This window comes from Corvus kubaryi, unplaced genomic scaffold (assembly GCF_017639235.1).
Source record: "Corvus kubaryi isolate FWS band 111438036 unplaced genomic scaffold, C.kubaryi_AGA036_p1.0 37386, whole genome shotgun sequence".
Taxonomy (NCBI): Eukaryota; Metazoa; Chordata; class Aves; order Passeriformes; family Corvidae; genus Corvus; species Corvus kubaryi.
Genome location: NW_024581128.1, coordinates 1353462 through 1373218, shown reverse-complemented (window position 1 = coordinate 1373218; position 19757 = coordinate 1353462). Strand labels below are relative to the sequence as shown.

Here is a 19757-nt window from a genome sequence, read left to right as displayed (position 1 = left end):
GATCCCTTTCCTTTATCTGATTAATCATGGCAATCCTGCAAGTCTCCCCACGGGCCGAAGGGGCTGTGGGGCTGGAGTTCCGCCCCCTTTTCGCCCGTCCGAGTGCTGTGTTTCACACGCGGCTGTGCTGACGGACCGACGGACCCGGCTCACCTCGCTCCGTGCCTGGCGAGCCTGGGGCTCTGCGATGCCAGCCCACCTGCGCGGCTGTGGCAGCCTTTCTTTCACTGCGAATTTAAGATATCTGACTTGCAGGGTGAAAGCATCGGGACTGCCTTGATTGTTTTGGAAATTTCTGTGTTTTATCCAACTGTGCTAGTCCTCTCTCTAATATTAATATTTGCTGACAGCAGTTGTAAGGATTAATTCATCTCTTCATCCTCTTTCCTTTAGCATCACAGATGAAGCACAGTTACTTAGAAGAGAGGCAAAAGCTAGCAGAATGTAAGGATATTTTCTGGGTTTCTTCTTACAGTAAGACCAAATTGCTAATTTGGATTAGTGATGCCCCTGGAACAGCATTAAAATAAACTCAGACTGCTTCCAATGTAACTTTCTGCACGTGTCATCTAAGACTGACGATCACAGAACTACACAGCCCAAAACAATTGAAAAATTATAATTATTCCATCCTGGTATATTTGCGATCTGTTTGGTTTCTTCCCGTCACTAAGCATGGTAGTGTGTATTGCTTTTCAAGCCTATTGTCAAAAGGAATCACAAAAATAATCCAGATTTTTCTTTATGAAATTTACTTAGCAGATGAGCAATAAACATTTTCCAAATCATCTCTTGACTTGCAACACCAACTGCCTTAAAACTGAAAATTGTAACTAAAATACTTTCAGCCAAAATCAAATTCCCGATTAATAATCAGCTGCCTTCAAAGAACGGTTTTAGCTTTGAATCATTTACACTGTCCCTGCATTACGTGGTTAAAAGCAGTTTCAGTTCATGCTATCACACAGCAGTACTGTGACAGTTAAAGATTTTTATAGTAGTACAACTTTTCTTTAACTCGAGTTTTACAACTTCTGCTTTGCTCAGAGCTTTCATTAATGTTCAAACATTATTACATGACAACTCTGAAAAATCTAATGATTTTTTAGACAACTTCACAAAGCAATGTCTATGCTGTTAGTTTATCCAAATGAAAATTCCCATGGAATTGTGCATACATATGAAGGCAAAATGTGATCTGCAAGGATTAGTTCTTTCCAGCACTGCTAGGTGTGTTTGGAGCAGGTTGGAGCCCCGCTGGGGATGGGTGTGAAGGTGCAGCCATGTGGCAAATCCACACCCGCTGCAGAGAATTCTGTGTCAGACAGGATCAGTGCAGCTCTGGGAAGGTGAGGGAGGGTTAGAGGCAGGGAGGAGCCTCACAGGTTTGCATCCCTTGTGCTCAGTGTGGTGCTATCCCACAGGCGCTGCATGTGTGAAAGGAGGAGCAGGCCCAGATAAACCCTGTCACCAGCAGCCCCAGTGGTGCCTTTTGCACGTGTGACAGGCAAAAGGGACTCAAGCTGCTGCACCTTGTCCCTGGAAATGCAGGGGTGCCCCCGGCACAAAGCCTGCACAGCACATTTTGGAAGGAGGAGCACTGGGGAACTTTGTTCACAGCTGTTGATTTGTACAGATAGTTTGGTATCTGTCCAGGCAGTTTCCCATTTTGCATATGTGGATAAATATTCCAGTATTTATGAAGGCACCCATTGAAAATGTGATCTTACATGCCTAATTAATATTATCATAACAGTTCCACCAACGCTGGCTTCAGTCCAATGAAACACAAAGAGAAGTTGTATGCTGGTGTCCTCTTTTGTTGATATATGAAATCCTTCATTTTTTCACTCTATAGCACTTCTATTGTAAGCTCCTTTTTGCAGGGAGGTTTAAGCATAACTGCTAAGTCATTCAGTCTGGAAGTTGGCATACAAACTGACAGCTTGGAGCTCAAAACTTTTCATCAGGTTTCCTTTAAATAGGAATAGGTTATAAACAATGTGTTCTAGTTTCTCATGGTTTTTATTGTACACTTATGAACAGAAAACTGCTCACTTTTAAATGAAGAAATTTCACAAGTTATTAGAGCCTGATTCTCAGCCATGAAACAAGCCAGTTATTGGCAACTCCAGAGGAAGCTTTGCCTCCTGGTTGCTAGAATTAATGTATTAGGCCGGAATTTTCACAATAGTGTGCTGAACACTAATAAATTTGTTAAAGGACTTCAGCAGTCATGCAGTTTCATCTTTGCTTGACTTGGTAGATTGTTCAGACCAAATTTTCAAGAACACCCTATAAATAACTATACTCCATAAGTTATGGCATTCACAATTGCTTGTTGTTAATACTTCTATATATGCATATATTCATGCATATATATTTTGCAGACATGTTAGTGCCTGCTTTTTTAAATTAGGCAATGAAATGTTAATTCAGAAGAATAGAATCTGTTTAGGATGCTTGAGACTTGAAACTAAGTTAAAGTACTGAACAGCAGATACTTTTTCACTGCAAGTGCTTAGCAGCTGGGTGAGTTTTGCACACAATTGCCGTGGGGAAGTCATGGTCAGTGTGGACAGAGCATGCCGACTGTTCCTATGACTGAGCCTTCCAAAAACAGATCCTTTGGCAATAGAAACTACAGCCATTTCCTTCCAGCTGTAGGTAAGTTTTATATGTAAGGTAACTCATAGAAATCTTGGAGTTTCCACAGAAAAGGAAGTTCAACTCAAAGAACTCTTAAAAATTACAAATATAAATGTATGTTTGTACACACACCTACATGTATATATATACAGTCACTTATATATACACGTTTCTCTACCTTGTTTATTTTTTTTCTCCCACTTTTATTTGACAGCTCGAGATTATCCTTGGATCCTGAAAACCAAGCGACCAGACAAACTGAGAGATGCACTCAAGGAGGTAGAGGTATGGTTCAGAAAGTTTTGAGCACAGCAACAGCTAATCTGCTTTTCAAACCTCTTTCAACAGCTTTAATTTTCATAAAGATTCAACTCTCCCAGTGATGATAAATGTGCTTTTGTCTGGTGGGCTCTTCTAAAACAGCTGCATCTTTGTGTGGCATTTTTCATCTGTAAACTTGAAAATCAGAAGTCTGTTAACTGATAGTGACAATGTGTGCTGCCAACTCCACTCTCTGTTTTCTGTTGTCCTTTAGGACTTAATGCAGAACAGTCCATGTGTGCTGAGCAAATGGAAGAACAAACATACCTGCCAGGTACAGTGTCATCAAAAGGTCTTGCAGTGTTCAGTCAGTGGTGCTGAAGAGCCATTCAGTGACAGGAGCAGTAATATTAAAATGTTAACAGAAAAAATCACTGGATTTTTAAAAATATGTTGGCCCTTCTTACGTAGATTTGGTTTATTTAAATTTCTACCCTGAAATACATGCCTCAAGTAAAAAGCCTGGGGTTTATCAACACAAAGAAATTACATTAAAGGGCCCTGAGTCTGTGAGATGATGGTGATGATGATTATGATTACTATTATTATTGTTAATTATTGTTATTATTACTATTATTGTTTGGGGAAACTGAAAACATCCTGTACCTCAAAATAGTAGGCTGAGGGAGCAGCTATATATTAAAATATATAGACAGGTCTGGAATCTGTGTTATATTATTTTTATGTCTTAATTATTTACATATCTGTCACAAATCTTTTTACTTTATGCTTGTGTAATATGGGAGGGAAGTTATAATTCTAAACCAACTAGATCATTAATCAAGTCATGGAATAAAAGATATTGTGGCATGTGGCACACATATAGTTATGTTCTCCAGCTATATGAGTTCCACATTTTGTGTACAAGAAACACTTTTTCACATCCTCATTAAGACAGAACAGTAGGGCAGGGAGGAGAGCTGAACATGATGTGCTCCACAATCATGTGCTTCTTCTGAAAAGCATATGTAGTGAATTTTATATGTTTATACAACCTTCATGAGAAAAATGCATCATATTTGAAACTGCTTTGGCATGTGGAATACTTGTCAATATTACTGTTTCAAAAAAGGAATTTTGTCTTCTAATTTTTATACTTCTTCAGACTCATAATTTTTTTCTTCTTATTCAAGTAGTTTCAAATGTGTGTCAGCAGAATGTTTGTTAAATATCTGAACACTGTACAGCTAAAATTCCAGAAATGCCTTGAAGAATAGCAAAATGTTTAAATACTTGACATGCCAGATGGTTTGTAGTCTTTTCATATAAATTATAAAAATATGATTGTCTAAGCTACATTTGCCTATCAGATCTTACTGCTAGTAAATGTATATCATTCACATACAAATTACATAGTATACATCTGTGAATGTTAATCTTCTAGAGCTGATTTAAATATTAATTGTGTGCTAATTGGGGGAATAATTTTTTCATGTCATTATTGTTCTGATTAGGAAAGAAATTTGGTTAAGAAATACTAAGTCAATTAGGTGTGAGTGCGTTCATTTGCCTCCCAGTTTGCTGTCTTTTCATTTGCTCTCCCTGTCCATTCTCCCTTTATCATTTTCCTTCCCCTCCCATTCAGCAGCAACCACCTGCAGTGTATACAATACATACTTTGGAAAAATAAACTTCTTGCCAGGATGTGTCATCCTGCCTTTACAATATAACACCTTTGGCTCACTATCAGTTCTGTATAAAACTCTTCTTTATTTTTTGACTTAGCACACTCTAAGCTATTTCAGGCTTACATCAACATGAATGAGATGAATACAATTTAACTTATTTCTTCTACAAGATGGAAAAGAAAAGAGATGGGTGTTTTCATCCCAGTATATTAGGTATTGAACCATGTAAAGGGGTAGTTTAATAAATTTAGTATTTGAGGGGTTTTTTTAGATGGCTGCTAAGGCCAGAGTATAAGTGATTATATAGGTTATAACATAACCAGAGTGAAAGTTATAGATAAAAATCATAGTCATTTCCCTGTCCTTAAATTCTGCTTTTGGTTTCTCAATCACAAAACAAAATGTGTTTTGTTTAATAGTGACTGATTATTGAAGTCTCCAACAAGGGTTAGAATGTTTTGCCAAAACAATTGTGTTATTTCACTTTCTGTCTTCCTGAAAATAAAAGACCTCCAGCAAATGAAAATAAAATGGAGAAAAATGAATCATTTGGAAGAGTCTAGAACAGAAAAGCTGTCTTCTATCAATTTTGATGTCAGATGGTTTGTTTTTCTGCTGCTCATCTGTCTTTGAGCATTTGGCAGCAATAATTGGACTGTACCTTTTCGATGCAAATGTTTTGAAGCTTCTGGAAAAGATGTTGTATATTTATTTTTTACTTCTAAGTAGAATACTAATTAACTGTTTCAGCAGAGAGTGTTTACCATGCAATGGTGTCATCTGTGGCATAACACTGCTGTATTCACAGCCTTTTTTGGATGAATACCAGAGCTAGTGGTAGGAGTCCATGTTTACATTAACTCTGGAGAGTTAAAGCAACATTACAGACAAACAGCATGAACATGTAGGAAGTTACCCTGATTATCATAATTTCAATGTTTTGGGCTAAATTTGAGTATATGGTTTAATTATAGTATCTATTTTGCCTTTGTTTTTAGTAGCAATACAATTTCAAATAAGCTGCTTTATAGAAATTAAAATATTTAACTCAACAGCTACATTTTCCCATTTTTCATTAAATGTTTATCTGTAGCTGAAGCAGGAGCAGTTGCCTTTATATTGTAGTAGCAATGTGGCATCCAAAAACTCAATGGCTGCTGTACCTTGAGCAAGACAAATGGAAAGAAAACTGAAAAGTGATGCAATGAAAACAAGACTATTCTTTAAAAGAGTAGTATGATTTCCCTTAGATTTTGTGAAAAACAAGCATAGGGCTGCTTCCAGTGTCCCTTCTGTAACCTAAATACCACTATTCTTAATTCCTCACCCTTCCTCCAGCACTTCCATCTTAGAACTGGCCCACAGGCAAAAATTGGCGGCTGTTATTTTAAACACGCATCAGCTAAAAATAAGTGTGCTGTCATGTTAACTGTTTACATGCAAATGGCCAATTAGACTTCATGCATATGCCCCAGAGACAAATCCAGTTGTTTTGCCTGGAGATTATCTTGTCCATTGCATGAGTCTATTTCTCAAAGTTGGCTTTTCTATACGAATTTGCTTAGAACGACCATAATGATGGCCTGGCTTTCTACCTTTCTTAGCGTTTCATTTTATGCATCAAAATTTATCCTATTATGGGTTTTTTTGGGGCCCAATCAGTGCATTGGAAGTTTCATATTTTCTTCCTTGTCCATGGCCAAAAGAACCCCGATGGCCTTTATTTTTGCAGTCCTAAGTATACATTCCAGCACTGCTTAGAGCTTCTGAAATAGATGATGTGGCAGTTCATGTAAACATAACCTAGACAGTACAGGGAATTTTGTCAAGGAGCTTGCTCTCATATTTAAAAGACCTTAGTTGAATCCTAAATGACTGAGGTCTTTTCTTTAGCTCTGTTCCAATAGGATCTGAACCCATACCATTTCTGTATGGTACTTCTGACCCCCAACTTTGATGACCTGTGCTGAGTTGTTGAAATAATCCTGTAATCTTCAGTTAGCTGATGTCAAAGGAAAATAAATAGACCATAAAAGAAGGATGACAGGAAAAAGACAAGAAGTCTTTACAATAAGATGCCACTGTACTCCTCAGCTTTCCCTGCCAAGGAGTAATGACCTGAGCAATTAATTTTATCAGTATGGTTGAGTTTACTCAGCTCAGCTCTGGCTGCTTCTTTTCTTAGTCTCCTTCTCTAATTCTCTGGAATGCCTTGAAGTTTTGCCACAAAATCATGAAATCTTCCTATGAAATGATGCCATTGGTTAAGGTTTGGTTTTACAATATAAGGCAATAAAAATAAATGAGATCTGGCTGAAACATTTGATTTCCAAATTTTTTCAGTTTTACATTTGCATTATGATGTTAAATTAAACACATGCCAACATTGTCCTACATTTTATTGTATAAAAGCCAAGCACTAGCTATGAATCATATCTGTTACCTGCTAATGAAAAAGATTTATGTATACTTTGTTAACTTGTTTTGATTTCATTTAGTTGTATTTGTGTTGCAATTTATGTATGTATATAAATAGTTTTTCTATTGCCATTGTCAACATACTTAGAACTGGATTCTGAATTGAGGTCCACAGCAATATTTTCTGGCTTGTTCTATCAGCTACAATGCCCATTAGCAAACCGATTTAGCAAGACACATGGTGACATAACACATTTGATACCAAAACCAAGACATTCTGTCTAGAATACATGAGAAGCCAGCACTCATCCCCAATTACCAAGAGGAACACTGCCCTCATATTAAATTCTTTTGGTTGCTTTTGATCACCACCATTAATGTGTTGTGTGGTTTTAGATATTTGGAGCTAGAAGTACAAATGCATTGATTATTGTGAAACAGTAACGTGTAACAACAATAACTTCATCTGTAGTAAGGCATGCAACACCGTAATTACGGTGGGGTGGCTAAGAAAGCAATCTGGAATGAAGAGGTGGGGAAAAACCCTGGGAACCTGCTTGAACAAGAATTGCTTTGCAATTCTCTTCTCCTTTTGCATATTCCTTTGTCAGTTGGGCTCTCTAAGGGAAAACAGTTTGCAGCAATATTTTTTACAGTCATATTCTCTCTTCCAATTTCAATCAGATAGAAGCAAATCCTGGCTTTGCTCCACAGGTATCTTTTTAGGTAGAAGGGCTGATAAGCAGCTGAGCTGCATGAATGAGGAGTCAAGGGCTCAGGCTTCTGAGGATAAAGGGATCCACTTAAGTAGATGCTTAAGTTGTACTAAAGTCCATAAGTCATGAACCTGTACTTAAGTCCTTTGCTTAATAAAAACTAACTCAAATACGTATTGGAGCACTTTGCTATTGGGGAAGGGCTAAGTCTTTCCCTGAGTATCCTCTGCTGCTTATGTCTTTCTTGCTCAGTGGAGAAAAACTTTTTGCATATAAAATACGTAATCCCTTCTACCAAAGTCTTCACATTCAGCTCCTCAATAACACAGAAATTAAGTGGCCCTTCCTTCCCAGCATGTAGAATGACCAGGTGTCCAAGCATTTTACTCAAACTGCATTCAAGTACAAAGTTTCTGCCTTATTCTTCCAATAGGTATGAAGTCATGTTTTCATATTTTATTTAGGAACGCCTTGTGACTGTTTAAGCTCTGGAGATAACTCTTTGATTTTATTTTTCCCATCACAGTACTTCAATCTGAAAAATTTATGATGTGTTTCATCATTGTGAATTTCTTTCCCTAATTTAGTATCTGTTAGATGGAATGATGTAGTGCCTTGTGTAAATAATGCCTCTTATATTGGCTTTTATTCCTTCGCACTGATGGGCTCTTCCCTTTGGAATTGGATCACTGTGTATCGGTGTTCAAGCCAAGTTTGCAATCTTCCCTATTTGCTTTATATTCATTCTTGCTTGTGATTGGACTGCTCCCATCCACCAAAATATGAGTTTAACTAGTCAAGCTTATGTGTAACAGCACCTAAATCTTATTATCATGGAGCAGTCTTTGCACAGACTACACAGAATGTAGCAAATTGAAATAGTGGGTTCAATTTGAGCACATAAATATTTTCTCTTTTATGGAATATCTTTGATGAAAGCACAGAATCATAGAATCATTTAGGGTTGAAAAACCATGTAAGAGTGAGTCCAGCTGTTAACCTAATGCTCCCAAGTTTATCACTAAAACATACCCTTAAGTTCCACATCTACATGTCTTTAATACCTCCAGGGGTGGTGACTCCGCCACTGCCCCTCTTTCTTTAAGTACCTGCTTGTACTTCATGGTAAACTCTAAGAACTAATTTTTAAAAAACTTCAGTTCTAATCCAAAGATTTTTAAAGGGAGATGGATGAAATCCTAACCTTACATGGCCATATAGTTTTTAAGGTCTCTGATTAACTTTTTAAATTTAGACTCTGAAGTTCCTAGAAGAATGAACTTAAACCTATGGACCAACCACACTAAGTTATTATAACAAAAATTGGTTAAATTACAATTTAAGATTTTCCCGAGTGTCTCAAACTTCTGAGGAGAATAATGGGAAAGAATGTTTTGCTGTAAAATGAAAGAAGGAGGGAGCACAATGGGAGAAACAATAAAAGTCATGGAAATGATTCTACTTTTACCTACTATCTGTGGTTCTGGCATGCCATAGTGATATGTAGAGATCTATACAATACTGAAAATCCATAGCACTGGTTTAATGACCAGTTTCATAGATGCAAAGCAAAGCACACCCATTAGCACAACATTTTATATGTATATAAATGTCTTGTCATGAAAGACTGGAGAGGTTTTCATTGATTTCTATTATAGCTCTGTAACAGGTGTGATTTATGCCATTACCAGGAAATTAATACATAGGCATAAAGTGAATTTATACCCTGACTGCCCCATCCCTCTTGTTGGCACATAACACTGAAAGATTGGGGGTGTTTTACTCTCCCCTATCAGGCTGATATCCCTTCCGTAATTTAGAACTGAGATTTCTAGAGTATTTATGTAATTTTGCTTGATTGTTCCCTACATCACCATTTGGCAGCTCCTGGGTTTCAACCCTTACTTTTTCCAGCAGGTTTTTCGGACAGTTATAGCCAACTGTAGTCAAACCTTGCTGGATTTCATGTTGCCAAGTTGGAAATAAATTGTGATTTTTATCTAATCTAACTTCAACATAAGGACAAATTGAAGTTTTGAAAGATTGTAATAAAAGCTGCATGAGTGTAAGCGTGTCTAACATTTTTACTAGGACAAAACCTTAAAGGACATCCATCATGACAGGGAATATTGAAACATTGACTATATGTATCTGTCAAATGAATGTATGATTAGACTTTGGCAGGATGGGAACTGATCATTTGTTCTTAGAAATTAATTCTACATCACAGATTTTTTTTGTTTCTGTTTCACACATTACTAGACTTTATTTTTAAAAAATGTTGGTTAAAGGTGTTAGAGCAAGAAGGTAATTTCTTTAAGTACACTTGTTCTATTCCTTGGAGAGCACAGAGGTATAGTAATATAGCAAAATATGTAAAACGGAGAGTTTCCATAACTGAATTATCAGGAGCAGAGCATTGCACAAGGGGCATGCCCAAATAGATCACTACATTCCTGTTCCTCATACTTTTTATTTATTATACAGTCCAGTGGATTTCACTGCAAGAAAGTTCTAAAGATTATATTGCAACCATGTTTGTCTCACAGCTCCAGCAGAGAACAAATGGGATTTTTTTCTGCCAAATTCTCCTACAAGAGCAAGTGTTTCTTTAGTAGTTAAGTTTTTTAAAAGCACAGAGATTTCTTTAAAAATCGAATGTTAGGTAGAAGTAGGAGCTGGAGTGCCAGATTCCTGGCCTTTGATGGGCCCTCTGGACTTGTCTGCAGTGGTCTTTCCATTGAGAATTCCTTTTATAGGCTTTATTTTCTGAATTCCTTTGCTTTAGTAGTTGCATTCAGAAAATGACTAATGGTTTAATTATGCAAAAATAAATGTTTTTCATAACTCCTCCCACTGAGCATTCTCTCTCTCATAGAAGATATTGCATAAGAAGGAGCTGATAAATACTGTAACTTAGTATTCAAGATTATATGTCATTTAATTTAAATTAATTAGGCATGAATATTCAATTAACTTTGAAATAACCCTCTGACTGTTCTGTCCAATAGTTTAAATTCTTTCTTTCTAAGAGAGACATCTATAACATTATATCAAGGAGTGAATGGATTTATTGGGAGCTCACAGCTATCTCTGTGGTAGGGTACAATTATTTAATTTAAACAATATATGAATGACCAGAAATAACAAGGATAGCAAAAAGGTGCTGGTTTTAATCTGTGATAATAATATAGAATTATATTAAACCCTACTTTATATGTTTTTACATGCAGACTATGCAGTTACTTTATACAGAAATATCAGGTCCATGGATGATAGAGTGATCAGTGTAATTCATTCCCTCATTCAGAACAGAATTTTGATCTCTGTTTTTAACAAACTAATTCAGTACATTTTATGTAACGTTTGGGGACTTAGCTGCTTCTTCAAGAGTTCAGCAATTGTAGTTCTTGTGCCCTTATGTTGCATCTCTCATTGAAAAAGCTTTCAAAGTCATTATAAGACATCTTCACGTCAATGATAATTCATTTTTGTAATTTTGAAAATCAGATTACTACGTAATGGACGGCTGCTAATACGTACCTTAGAATGTTTCACTTTATTAATGATTTCTGATGTCTTGTTTTCTCGCTCTTTGGATTCAGCTCCTCTTTCACTCAGGTGCTTTGGTGTCCCTAAGCCTTTCTGGGCCACAGCTGGAGAAAGTGGTGATTGACAGGACCCTGGTGGGGAAGCTCATCTCCGACACCATCAGTGATGGTAATTACACCCATGTGCAAATCAATTGCCTACATTAACAATAGAGTAGAGAAACAGTATGTCAACAGGTAGACTAATTATTGCCACTGGGGACTTGCAAACTCAACAAGTAATTGCATGTAATGCTATAGTTACAACCCTCAGGACTAAGAACACTTTAAGAATAATATTTAACATCAAAGTTTTCAGGCTTGTCAAATGCTGCATGGGTTTCTAAAATTCCATTTCTTACACATTGTAACCGCTGTGAACATGCCATTTGAACTTGTCATGTTTATTTCGTAGGTGGGAAAATGGGACAGAACCAAACATCAGCCAACTGAATAGTTACATGGGATAAAGCTGTTATTAAAAAAGGCTGGATAACATCAATTATGTGGAGGTGTTCTCATTCAGTTTCTTGATATCCAGAATCTCACTACTGTTATTAACTAGTGACTGCTAAAAATTAGGTTTTCATTTAATGCAGAAGAAAACTTACAAAAACATCCCTTTTTCCACAGCTGTATGATATGACTCGTATCATTGAGAAATCAACTGGTATCTTGGCTTCTGCACAAGCAGGAGTATGAAATTTTGGTGTGAGCCATATTACATGTGCACTATCTTCCAAATTCTTTAAGAGTAGACTCACATTACATCCTTCTAATAAGAATATGAGCTTAATTCTGTTTGATCTTTAATGATTTGTTTTTCTCTCTACCCAGGCATCTATTGTATATTGGCCTAGTTTTTTAAGAAACTACAATACTGTGACCCTCTGATCTTATCACTATATAGTAGTTTAGTCTTGAAAATTAGCATTAATATAATTATGTTAGTAGAATCTTTATTTATAAAAAAATTTAACACTGACCTCATTTTTTGTTAACTAATTACACAGAGAGCACAGAACATGTTTACTATCTTGTCTTCTTTTTTCACTCTTCACCTTAATTACTGGACTAATAATTCCATCTAGATTTTTTTGCCCTCTGTTTCTGGAGGGAGGATTTCCTACTTTCAGGTAGGAAAAAAATTAGGAAAGCATGGAATCTAATGTTATACCCAAATTGAAGTAGTTTGCGGAAATTATTTGGAGTACTTTGTCTTTAAAAAATAATAAAAAAATAAATTATATGTATCATGCCTTACCTTGGCTTAATATGTCATAGAAATACAAATATTTGTTTAGGAAATACTGCTAACTAAAAAAGCTTACAACTAAAGCAACAATAAAGCAACAAATATGTTTTGCTACATTTAGACCACTGTATTTATTACATAAATAATATTATATAATGTTTTGTCCTTATTTTCATTTATTCAAGATTTTCTTAAACCTCCATGTTTGCTAATACCCAGGTCTGAAGGTGAAATAAAATTGCCTCTGTTCAGTAAAAGCAAACCACTCAATAACTTTCATTGCAATACAGTTTTTATTGTCGTGAATAATAAAAGAAGATGCTTTTGTTATCCACACAAATAGTGCTCAAAATACAAATTTTTATACTGAACTATCCTTACATGAGAAACATGAGATAATGTTGTCCTAGAGGAAATTAATTTTAATTCAACAAAATAGCACATCTTTCCAAATCTGACTTCAAATTACATTTGTGATTATAAAGTTGCCCAAGAGAAATTCTACATTTAGTACAAGAAGCCTGTATAAAAAGAAAAATTCTTACTTCAGAAATGGATAAGGGTTACAATGTGCCAGAATTACTTATGAAATGTTGTAATTCTCATTCGGAGTAGCATGTCCTCTTAACATTTGGAATAAAGGTCAGACTGTGTGCACAAAATACAGAATTACTACTGCTTTTATAATCCTCCTGTGTCTAAGAAAGTCCTCCTGATTCTTATTATTTATAGGCAAAATTTCATCAGCATCTGAGGTGTGCTGCAGCTCATCTTTAACATAAACTATGTCTGTGAGGACATCAAAATATTTTAACTGTGTACGTACATATTGAGGGTACCATGTTCAGTGGTTTTCAATTTTCATGTGTGTGCAGGATCTCAGTTCTAGCTTCTGAATCATCTTATCAGATGCTTTATCACTTTTTTTTTTCCAAAAAAGCTAGTGTTGATGTTACATTTCAAAGGCAATTATTTGGCTCTAAACTCTACCCTTTAGCATTTGCATACCAGCTACTTCAGAGTTGTGCCAGGACATGACTGTTGGAAAATGAAAGTGGTTATAAATCAGACTAAAGAAAAGCAAAGCTGAGTAGCCAGTTTTCCATGCTTATATGTAAGACTAAACTGTCAATCTACTTAAGGGTATGTAAAATTTAGATTTAAGAATCTGGGATATTAGTAATAAATGCTTTTTTTTTAATTTTGTTTTTCAGAGGTTATTCCACAGAGTTTGGTTTGTTTGTTTCTAAATCTGGTTCCACTTTAATTGGCGTTTTCCTCTTAGGAGAGATTTCTGAGTTTAGTCTGAGCTCAGCTTTCTAGATTTATTTTAAACCAGCAGTGATTCTTCAGTGATCTGGTACTACTTACCCCAATGACTCACTTCATACTCAGACATCTCTTCAAGTGTGGGTGCTGCTTGAATAACTGGGTAACACTTGGGAAAAACCCTAAATACTATTTTCTAAGTAATTTTCATTGTCAGATTAGTTAATCACTTTTATGTTGAACTAATTTGGTCTAGCACCCCCGTATGACAACAGTGGGGATTCCACTGAGCTTTTCCAGACTTCAAGGGAGTCTTTTCCATCTTGGTTGCTTATATTGTTTGGGTACCCCCATGTGAAGCTTTCAACGAATTCGTAACCCCTTGGAAGCCTAATCCTGCATGTAACAGTCTCCTTGGTGTCTGCAGCAGCACCAGGAATCTTGCAATGTCAAAATACCAGATACACCTCCAGTACTAATTTGCTTTTATTGCTCTTAAGACAAGCTAAGTTGTCTGAGGTGCATTTCTGAAATACTGGTGGATGTAACCATAGGAAAAAGAAAATACTGAAGGCTGAGTACTGAGATGAAAATTAATGTGGAAGGGCATAAAATGTATATTTGAATGTAGTGGCAATTTGATATGAGATATGTTTTAGGATATTGCAGGGCTTTCAGTGTAATATTTAAGACACTGTCTTGAAAACAATTGCTTTTTGCAGCGTCTCAGTGGAGTGTTTGTTTTGTTCCTAGAGACAGGTATTACAGTGCTGACAATTTTTTTTTTTCAGCTGTTCTTACAGACAATTTCATCATCTTGTCATTTGAGGACCATAACCAACTCTGCTTTATTCAGTTTACAAAGACAATGGATTCTCCCGATGTAAACAAAAGACTGGAAAAACTCTCTTGTTTGGACTTTAAGGTATAGATGCCAATGGTGACTGCAAATGTTGCAGGGACTATACATCATGAATCACTGGTGTTCACTGATACTGTGTCGCAGCATAAATTGCAAACCTTTATATAATTGACCAGAGCAGCTCAAACTCTAAAAATGGCAATTACTGAAAAGTTGAAAAATATTACAATGGCATTCTGAGTTAAGGAGTTAAAATACTGGGGGGATCCAGATTTCTACTGTGTTTATTTTCAGGCTCAGACACACATTTGAGTTATCCCTCCTTGACAGATTACCTTGTGTCCATTGAGCAGCAATAAGTGACCCTTGGCACATTCTTGGCATCTAACAAGCATGAAGCAAAGTCTGTAACAGTAAACCTCAGTGTAAAAGATTTAAGTTTAATGTGTTTTACCCCTTGTTTGTTGTGGGCTGAAAACACACGCACGGTCAGTTACTGTGGCTCAGCTGATAGACACAAACACATGAAGCTCTGATAATTCAGTCTTCTGTCTGAGCTCCAAGACTGTTGTAATTCTTGGCAGAAATCTTAATTTCCCTTCTAGTCACAGTAATGGTGTTGTTGGGAGTGTTGCTTTTAGAATTAAGCCGCCGAGTAAGGAGTCAAGATATAGAAGCTGAGTTTCTCACCACTGGCCAACTGTGTGTGTGACCTTAGGCAAGTGACTTGGTGCCTCTGTGTCCCAATTGACTAGTTACACAGTGAAGATTGAAATACTCCTTTTTTGCAGCACTTTTTGTGTGAGTGTGTCTTCACTACAATGACAGCAGCAGCTGAAAGGTAGCCTGGAGAGAGCTGAGCTGGCTTTAAACTAGCCAGTCTGGAGCTCAGTGGAAACCAGCTCATCTCAAGATGAATTACATTGTGTCTTGTATGGATTGATCTGGGTAGACATAACTTATTTCAACCATAAACACTTTGGCATCAGGACACCACTTCCTTAGGTAGAAGTGGTTGGTGCGACAGCAATATGAAAAAATAATCAGCCAAAGCAATTAACTTTGAACAGTTGAAATAGGGAAGGGGCTGCATCCAATTCACTGCAAGAATGAAGAAGGGTCAAGCCTTTTCCCAAGAAATGTAGAAAGATGTTGTGAGCAAAAGAGAGAGTTTGTATTTATTTCAGACTGGATAAACATTAAAGAAAACAATCTTATGCTAGCAAATATTTTCCCCTTGACAGCCCCTCAGTAATTTACTTCCTCACATAAGGGAGCTTGCATTTGCAAGGCAAGCTTTTTAAGGATGTGTTTAATTTAAGTTTTGCCATAATGTGTTTTAACTTGCTTGGTAGAAATACTTTCTGCTAGGATTAATATCTAATACATTTTCCAGGCTGTTTCAGTTCAGGGCCTCTTTTCAGCAATGGCTTGTGTTTGCAAGATTGATCCAACCTCTGTAACGTGGATTTGAGACAGTTCACTGTTCACTGGGAACCGAGCTGATACATACTTTACTTTAAAATGCTGTGCCTTGTGCCTGGCCTGTGGAGTTCATTGCAGCTGTGCTTTAGGAGCGAGTGTGGTGTGTGGTGGGGCTTTCTTCTTAATAGCACTAAAGTTTAACGAAGAAGCTGTGGTGAACTGCCTTTGCCATTGAAGTGTGAGGGCCACAGCTTCTGACTTAATGTTTAGAAAACCAGAAGTATCTGCTGCACTCCTTAATAGGGTTGTTAAATTCAGTTCTTTGCTGACACAGCTGAGCTTCTCAAAACACCTCCATGCTCAACGTTAACTTTGCTTTCTCTTGAAATCAGTGGGAATCGCTGTGGAACATTTCTTTGCTAGCCAAAAAAAAGGCATTTGCATTTTTTAATTGAATGTTGTTTTGTGTGAGGCTTGCTAGTTAGGCAGCTAAGTATAATTTTTATTATCTTTGGAATTCCACCAGTGTGAGACTGCAGAAAGTATTATTCACTTTTGCAATAATATTGTGTCAGCTCTCTGCATTGATTTAGAGTTCTTCATGGCTGATTTTTGGTCAAATTTCAAAAGCTGAAAGATCACAGACACAGCACTAATGTCACTCTCAGTAGAAAAATAAGATTGTCCTCAATTGCAACTGTACAAACTTGTAATAGTATGTAACAATATGTAACAATAACAAATGTTATTGTTAAATGGGGGTTTAGGGAAAAAAATGGTTCTTTAGAGTTGGGGTTTTATTTAAGAGAAATTGAATGAAAAAGGTAGCATGCACTGGTATAGAACTAACACGGGATTAAAATCTGGAGCCAAGATTCAGGAAATTTGATTATAGCCTTCATTTCTGCCTCTGACTTTTGGTGTAGCCCTGAGAAACGTAGTATTTGGGTTTACAGTCCCATTTCTAAAATGAGGGAAGTGTTTGTAATGGTATAATTAAATTTCTGTCATATTATCATTGTAATGATAAGCAACCTCACATTGTTCAATGTCCAGGCTCATGGTGGGCAAAATTGGCAGCAGTGTTGGACTGCCAGAGTTCTGTCAATAATAAGAACAAGTCAACCATGCTTTCTTCCTCACAGATTGATATTTGTCCAAAAGTTGAGTTTTTACACAATGCATACCTAAATGAATGAATTAATCTCTCTTATCCTCTTCCTTTCTAATTGATACCACCTTGAATTTTGTTTGCACTTTGAAACAATAAAGGAAGACTTATTCTATGAATCACTACAGTCTTGAAGACCAGCAAAATAGAAAACAAACTATTATTATTTACGTTTTCTGAGTGACATGAGTCCATGTTTGCGAGTGACATGTCTAATGCAAGACATTGAGGTTTACAAAAATTTGTGGCTGTTTTAACACCTGAAATTGTTATGAACAGTTAACAGTACAATACAGGACTAATTAATACATGTGGAAGTATTTGTTCTTTTCCAGACTAATCAAGGTGTTGTCACCAAATTAGCTATTAGTATATAGTTCTAATTCAGGTAGCAGCTACCTGCTGACTATTGTGTATGTTTTATCTTTACCCGTTAAAATATTTTGACAAGTGAAACACGGGATGTTCTGAAAATACTGACCTTTTGCAAGTTTTTCCTGTCTGTGTTTTTAATCCGTTTCAATTTACTGAAGGAGACTGAACAAGGAGTTAAATGTTTACCATGAGAGAACAACATTGGTAATTACTTTGATTTCAGTTCCTTTTGATGTGTATTCATGGGATGAAGAGGTCAATAATATTATGACCATGCAAATAGAAGAGGGTTCTTTTTGACCATATAAAAAACAGCAAAGGATTATTAAAGCATTAACCTTGATTTTAATGGCCTTGGTTGAGAGCTGAGATCACAATTTGGATGAGCCTGATTATTTACTAAATACAATACATAAATGCAACGGGTTCTTAACACCCATTGCACTCTGGCATTATCGCATTACTGCCAGCCTTTGTTGCCTTCCAGACAGGAATATGAAAGCAATCTGTCATGTAGTGAGACTGGCTCCAGAAGCATTTCTCTGATAAGAAGACCCCCTGCCCTTTGCTAGTGTCTGGTCCAGTAGGCTTAGCCATGCGCTTAATCCCCAGAAAGTGGTTCGATTATTGCTGACCAGCAATGGCAAGATAGGTTTTTTTTCCCCTAGCTATCAACCTTCCATTAATTCCTTAAGCAGAAATGCGGTGCAATCTATATTTCCTTGGCATGTGTCACCCAGATGGTGCACTGCTCATGTTTTCAAATAACCATGCTCCAAATAACAGAGTTTGAATAATAAATTCCACAAATCCTTCCTGAGAAAGAGGCACAATTCTCAAGAGCTGCATAAACTTTACGCATGATGCTGTAGCTCATCCACATTATGCAGAAAAGTATATGTTCTTTTGCAAAGCGGATGTTTGTGTTTCCATTCCTTAATTTTGGGAGGAAGAAAAAAGATATATGTTTGCTCAAATACTGTAGAATATATTTAATATTTGATTATGTCTTAAACACTAGCCTTAGCTCCGTGGTCAGCTTTGCAGAACTTGTCATTTAATATGGCTAAGCTTAAATCCTGTGTGGAGGTCGATGCTGTCAAGCAACCATGACTGTACATTTTGGTATTGATTGGAGTCATTGCAGTAAATTCCTTCTTAACTCATATTCCTTTCCATCCCAATCCCCTCCCCACAGATAAAAGAGTGAGCATGTCTTTCTGTCTGAGGAGATATTTTTCATGTTTACAGACAGCCTATATGAAGATATATGTACGCAGTGCTCTGCGTATATATACATTCTTTCTCACACATCCAAAGTAAATGCTCCCATTTGCTCCTACTATGCTATTTTATCACCTCAAATATTTCCTGAATTTTTTTCTTCCATCAGATTTCTTATGTTGATATACTTGGACCAGAAGGTAGAAGGATGAAACGTCAGCTGGCAATAAACTGTATGCAAGATATGGTCATTTGCTGGTGGTCAGCAACTAGTGATGGAGCATGGCCTTGGTCTCCTATTTCCTGTCAGAGGGACAGAGCCAACCTATTGCTATTAGGCTGTGCACATGGCAAATTGGAGGTAAAGTGATGAACTCTCTTGTTACGTGATTTTTTCGGGTTTGCTAAAGAAAGAACTATTCAACTTAAATGCATATTCAAGTAGATATAAAGAACAGATATTATTAAAACATAAGACAGGAAGATCAGCCATTCTAATCTTAAAAACAAAGGTTTGTTACTTAACAAAAAAGCCCCTTATTTACTGTGTTTACTATTTTCACATCAAAACTGTCAGCCTGAGAAGTGTAGCCAGTCTTTATCATGGAACAGCTTTGGTGCTGCTAACACTGAAAATAAAAGTGTCAGAATTCCATTAGAAAACTCTAATATGAGTTAGCAGTTGTAACTGTTGCATGTAAGTCTGATGCAATTATTTTACATTGTCTGCAATGTTAACTGATAGGCAATTTACATCTCTTTCAAGTGTTTTTCATAAAATATTACCTATGCCCAGATGGTGTTTAAATTTTTGTTATGAGTATTGATCAAATCAGGGACTGATATTTTTCTCA

General features: G+C 36.5%; 1 protein-coding gene across 17 annotated transcripts in view; it reads left to right on the top strand.

Moving 5' to 3' along the window:
* Positions 1-19757, top strand: part of LOC121668662 (WD repeat containing planar cell polarity effector) — a 149524-nt gene that overhangs the window by 48520 nt on the left and 81247 nt on the right. For 14 of the 17 annotated variants that reach the window (XR_006017504.1, XR_006017505.1, XM_042036629.1 and 11 more), the window contains 6 exons: positions 394-444; positions 2864-2934; positions 3185-3244; positions 11338-11452; positions 14638-14771; positions 19073-19264. Coding sequence is in view for 15 of the 17 variants with exons in the window: in XM_042036629.1 (XP_041892563.1) it covers positions 394-444; positions 2864-2934; positions 3185-3244; positions 11338-11452; positions 14638-14771; positions 19073-19264 (623 nt within the window). In the remaining 2 variants the exon portion in view is untranslated. Of the gene's footprint in view, positions 1-393; positions 445-2484; positions 2668-2863; positions 2935-3184; positions 3245-11337; positions 11453-14637; positions 14772-19072; positions 19265-19757 lie in introns of those variants that run through there. The other 3 variants (XM_042036625.1, XM_042036622.1, XM_042036624.1) reach the window with 2 other exon arrangements.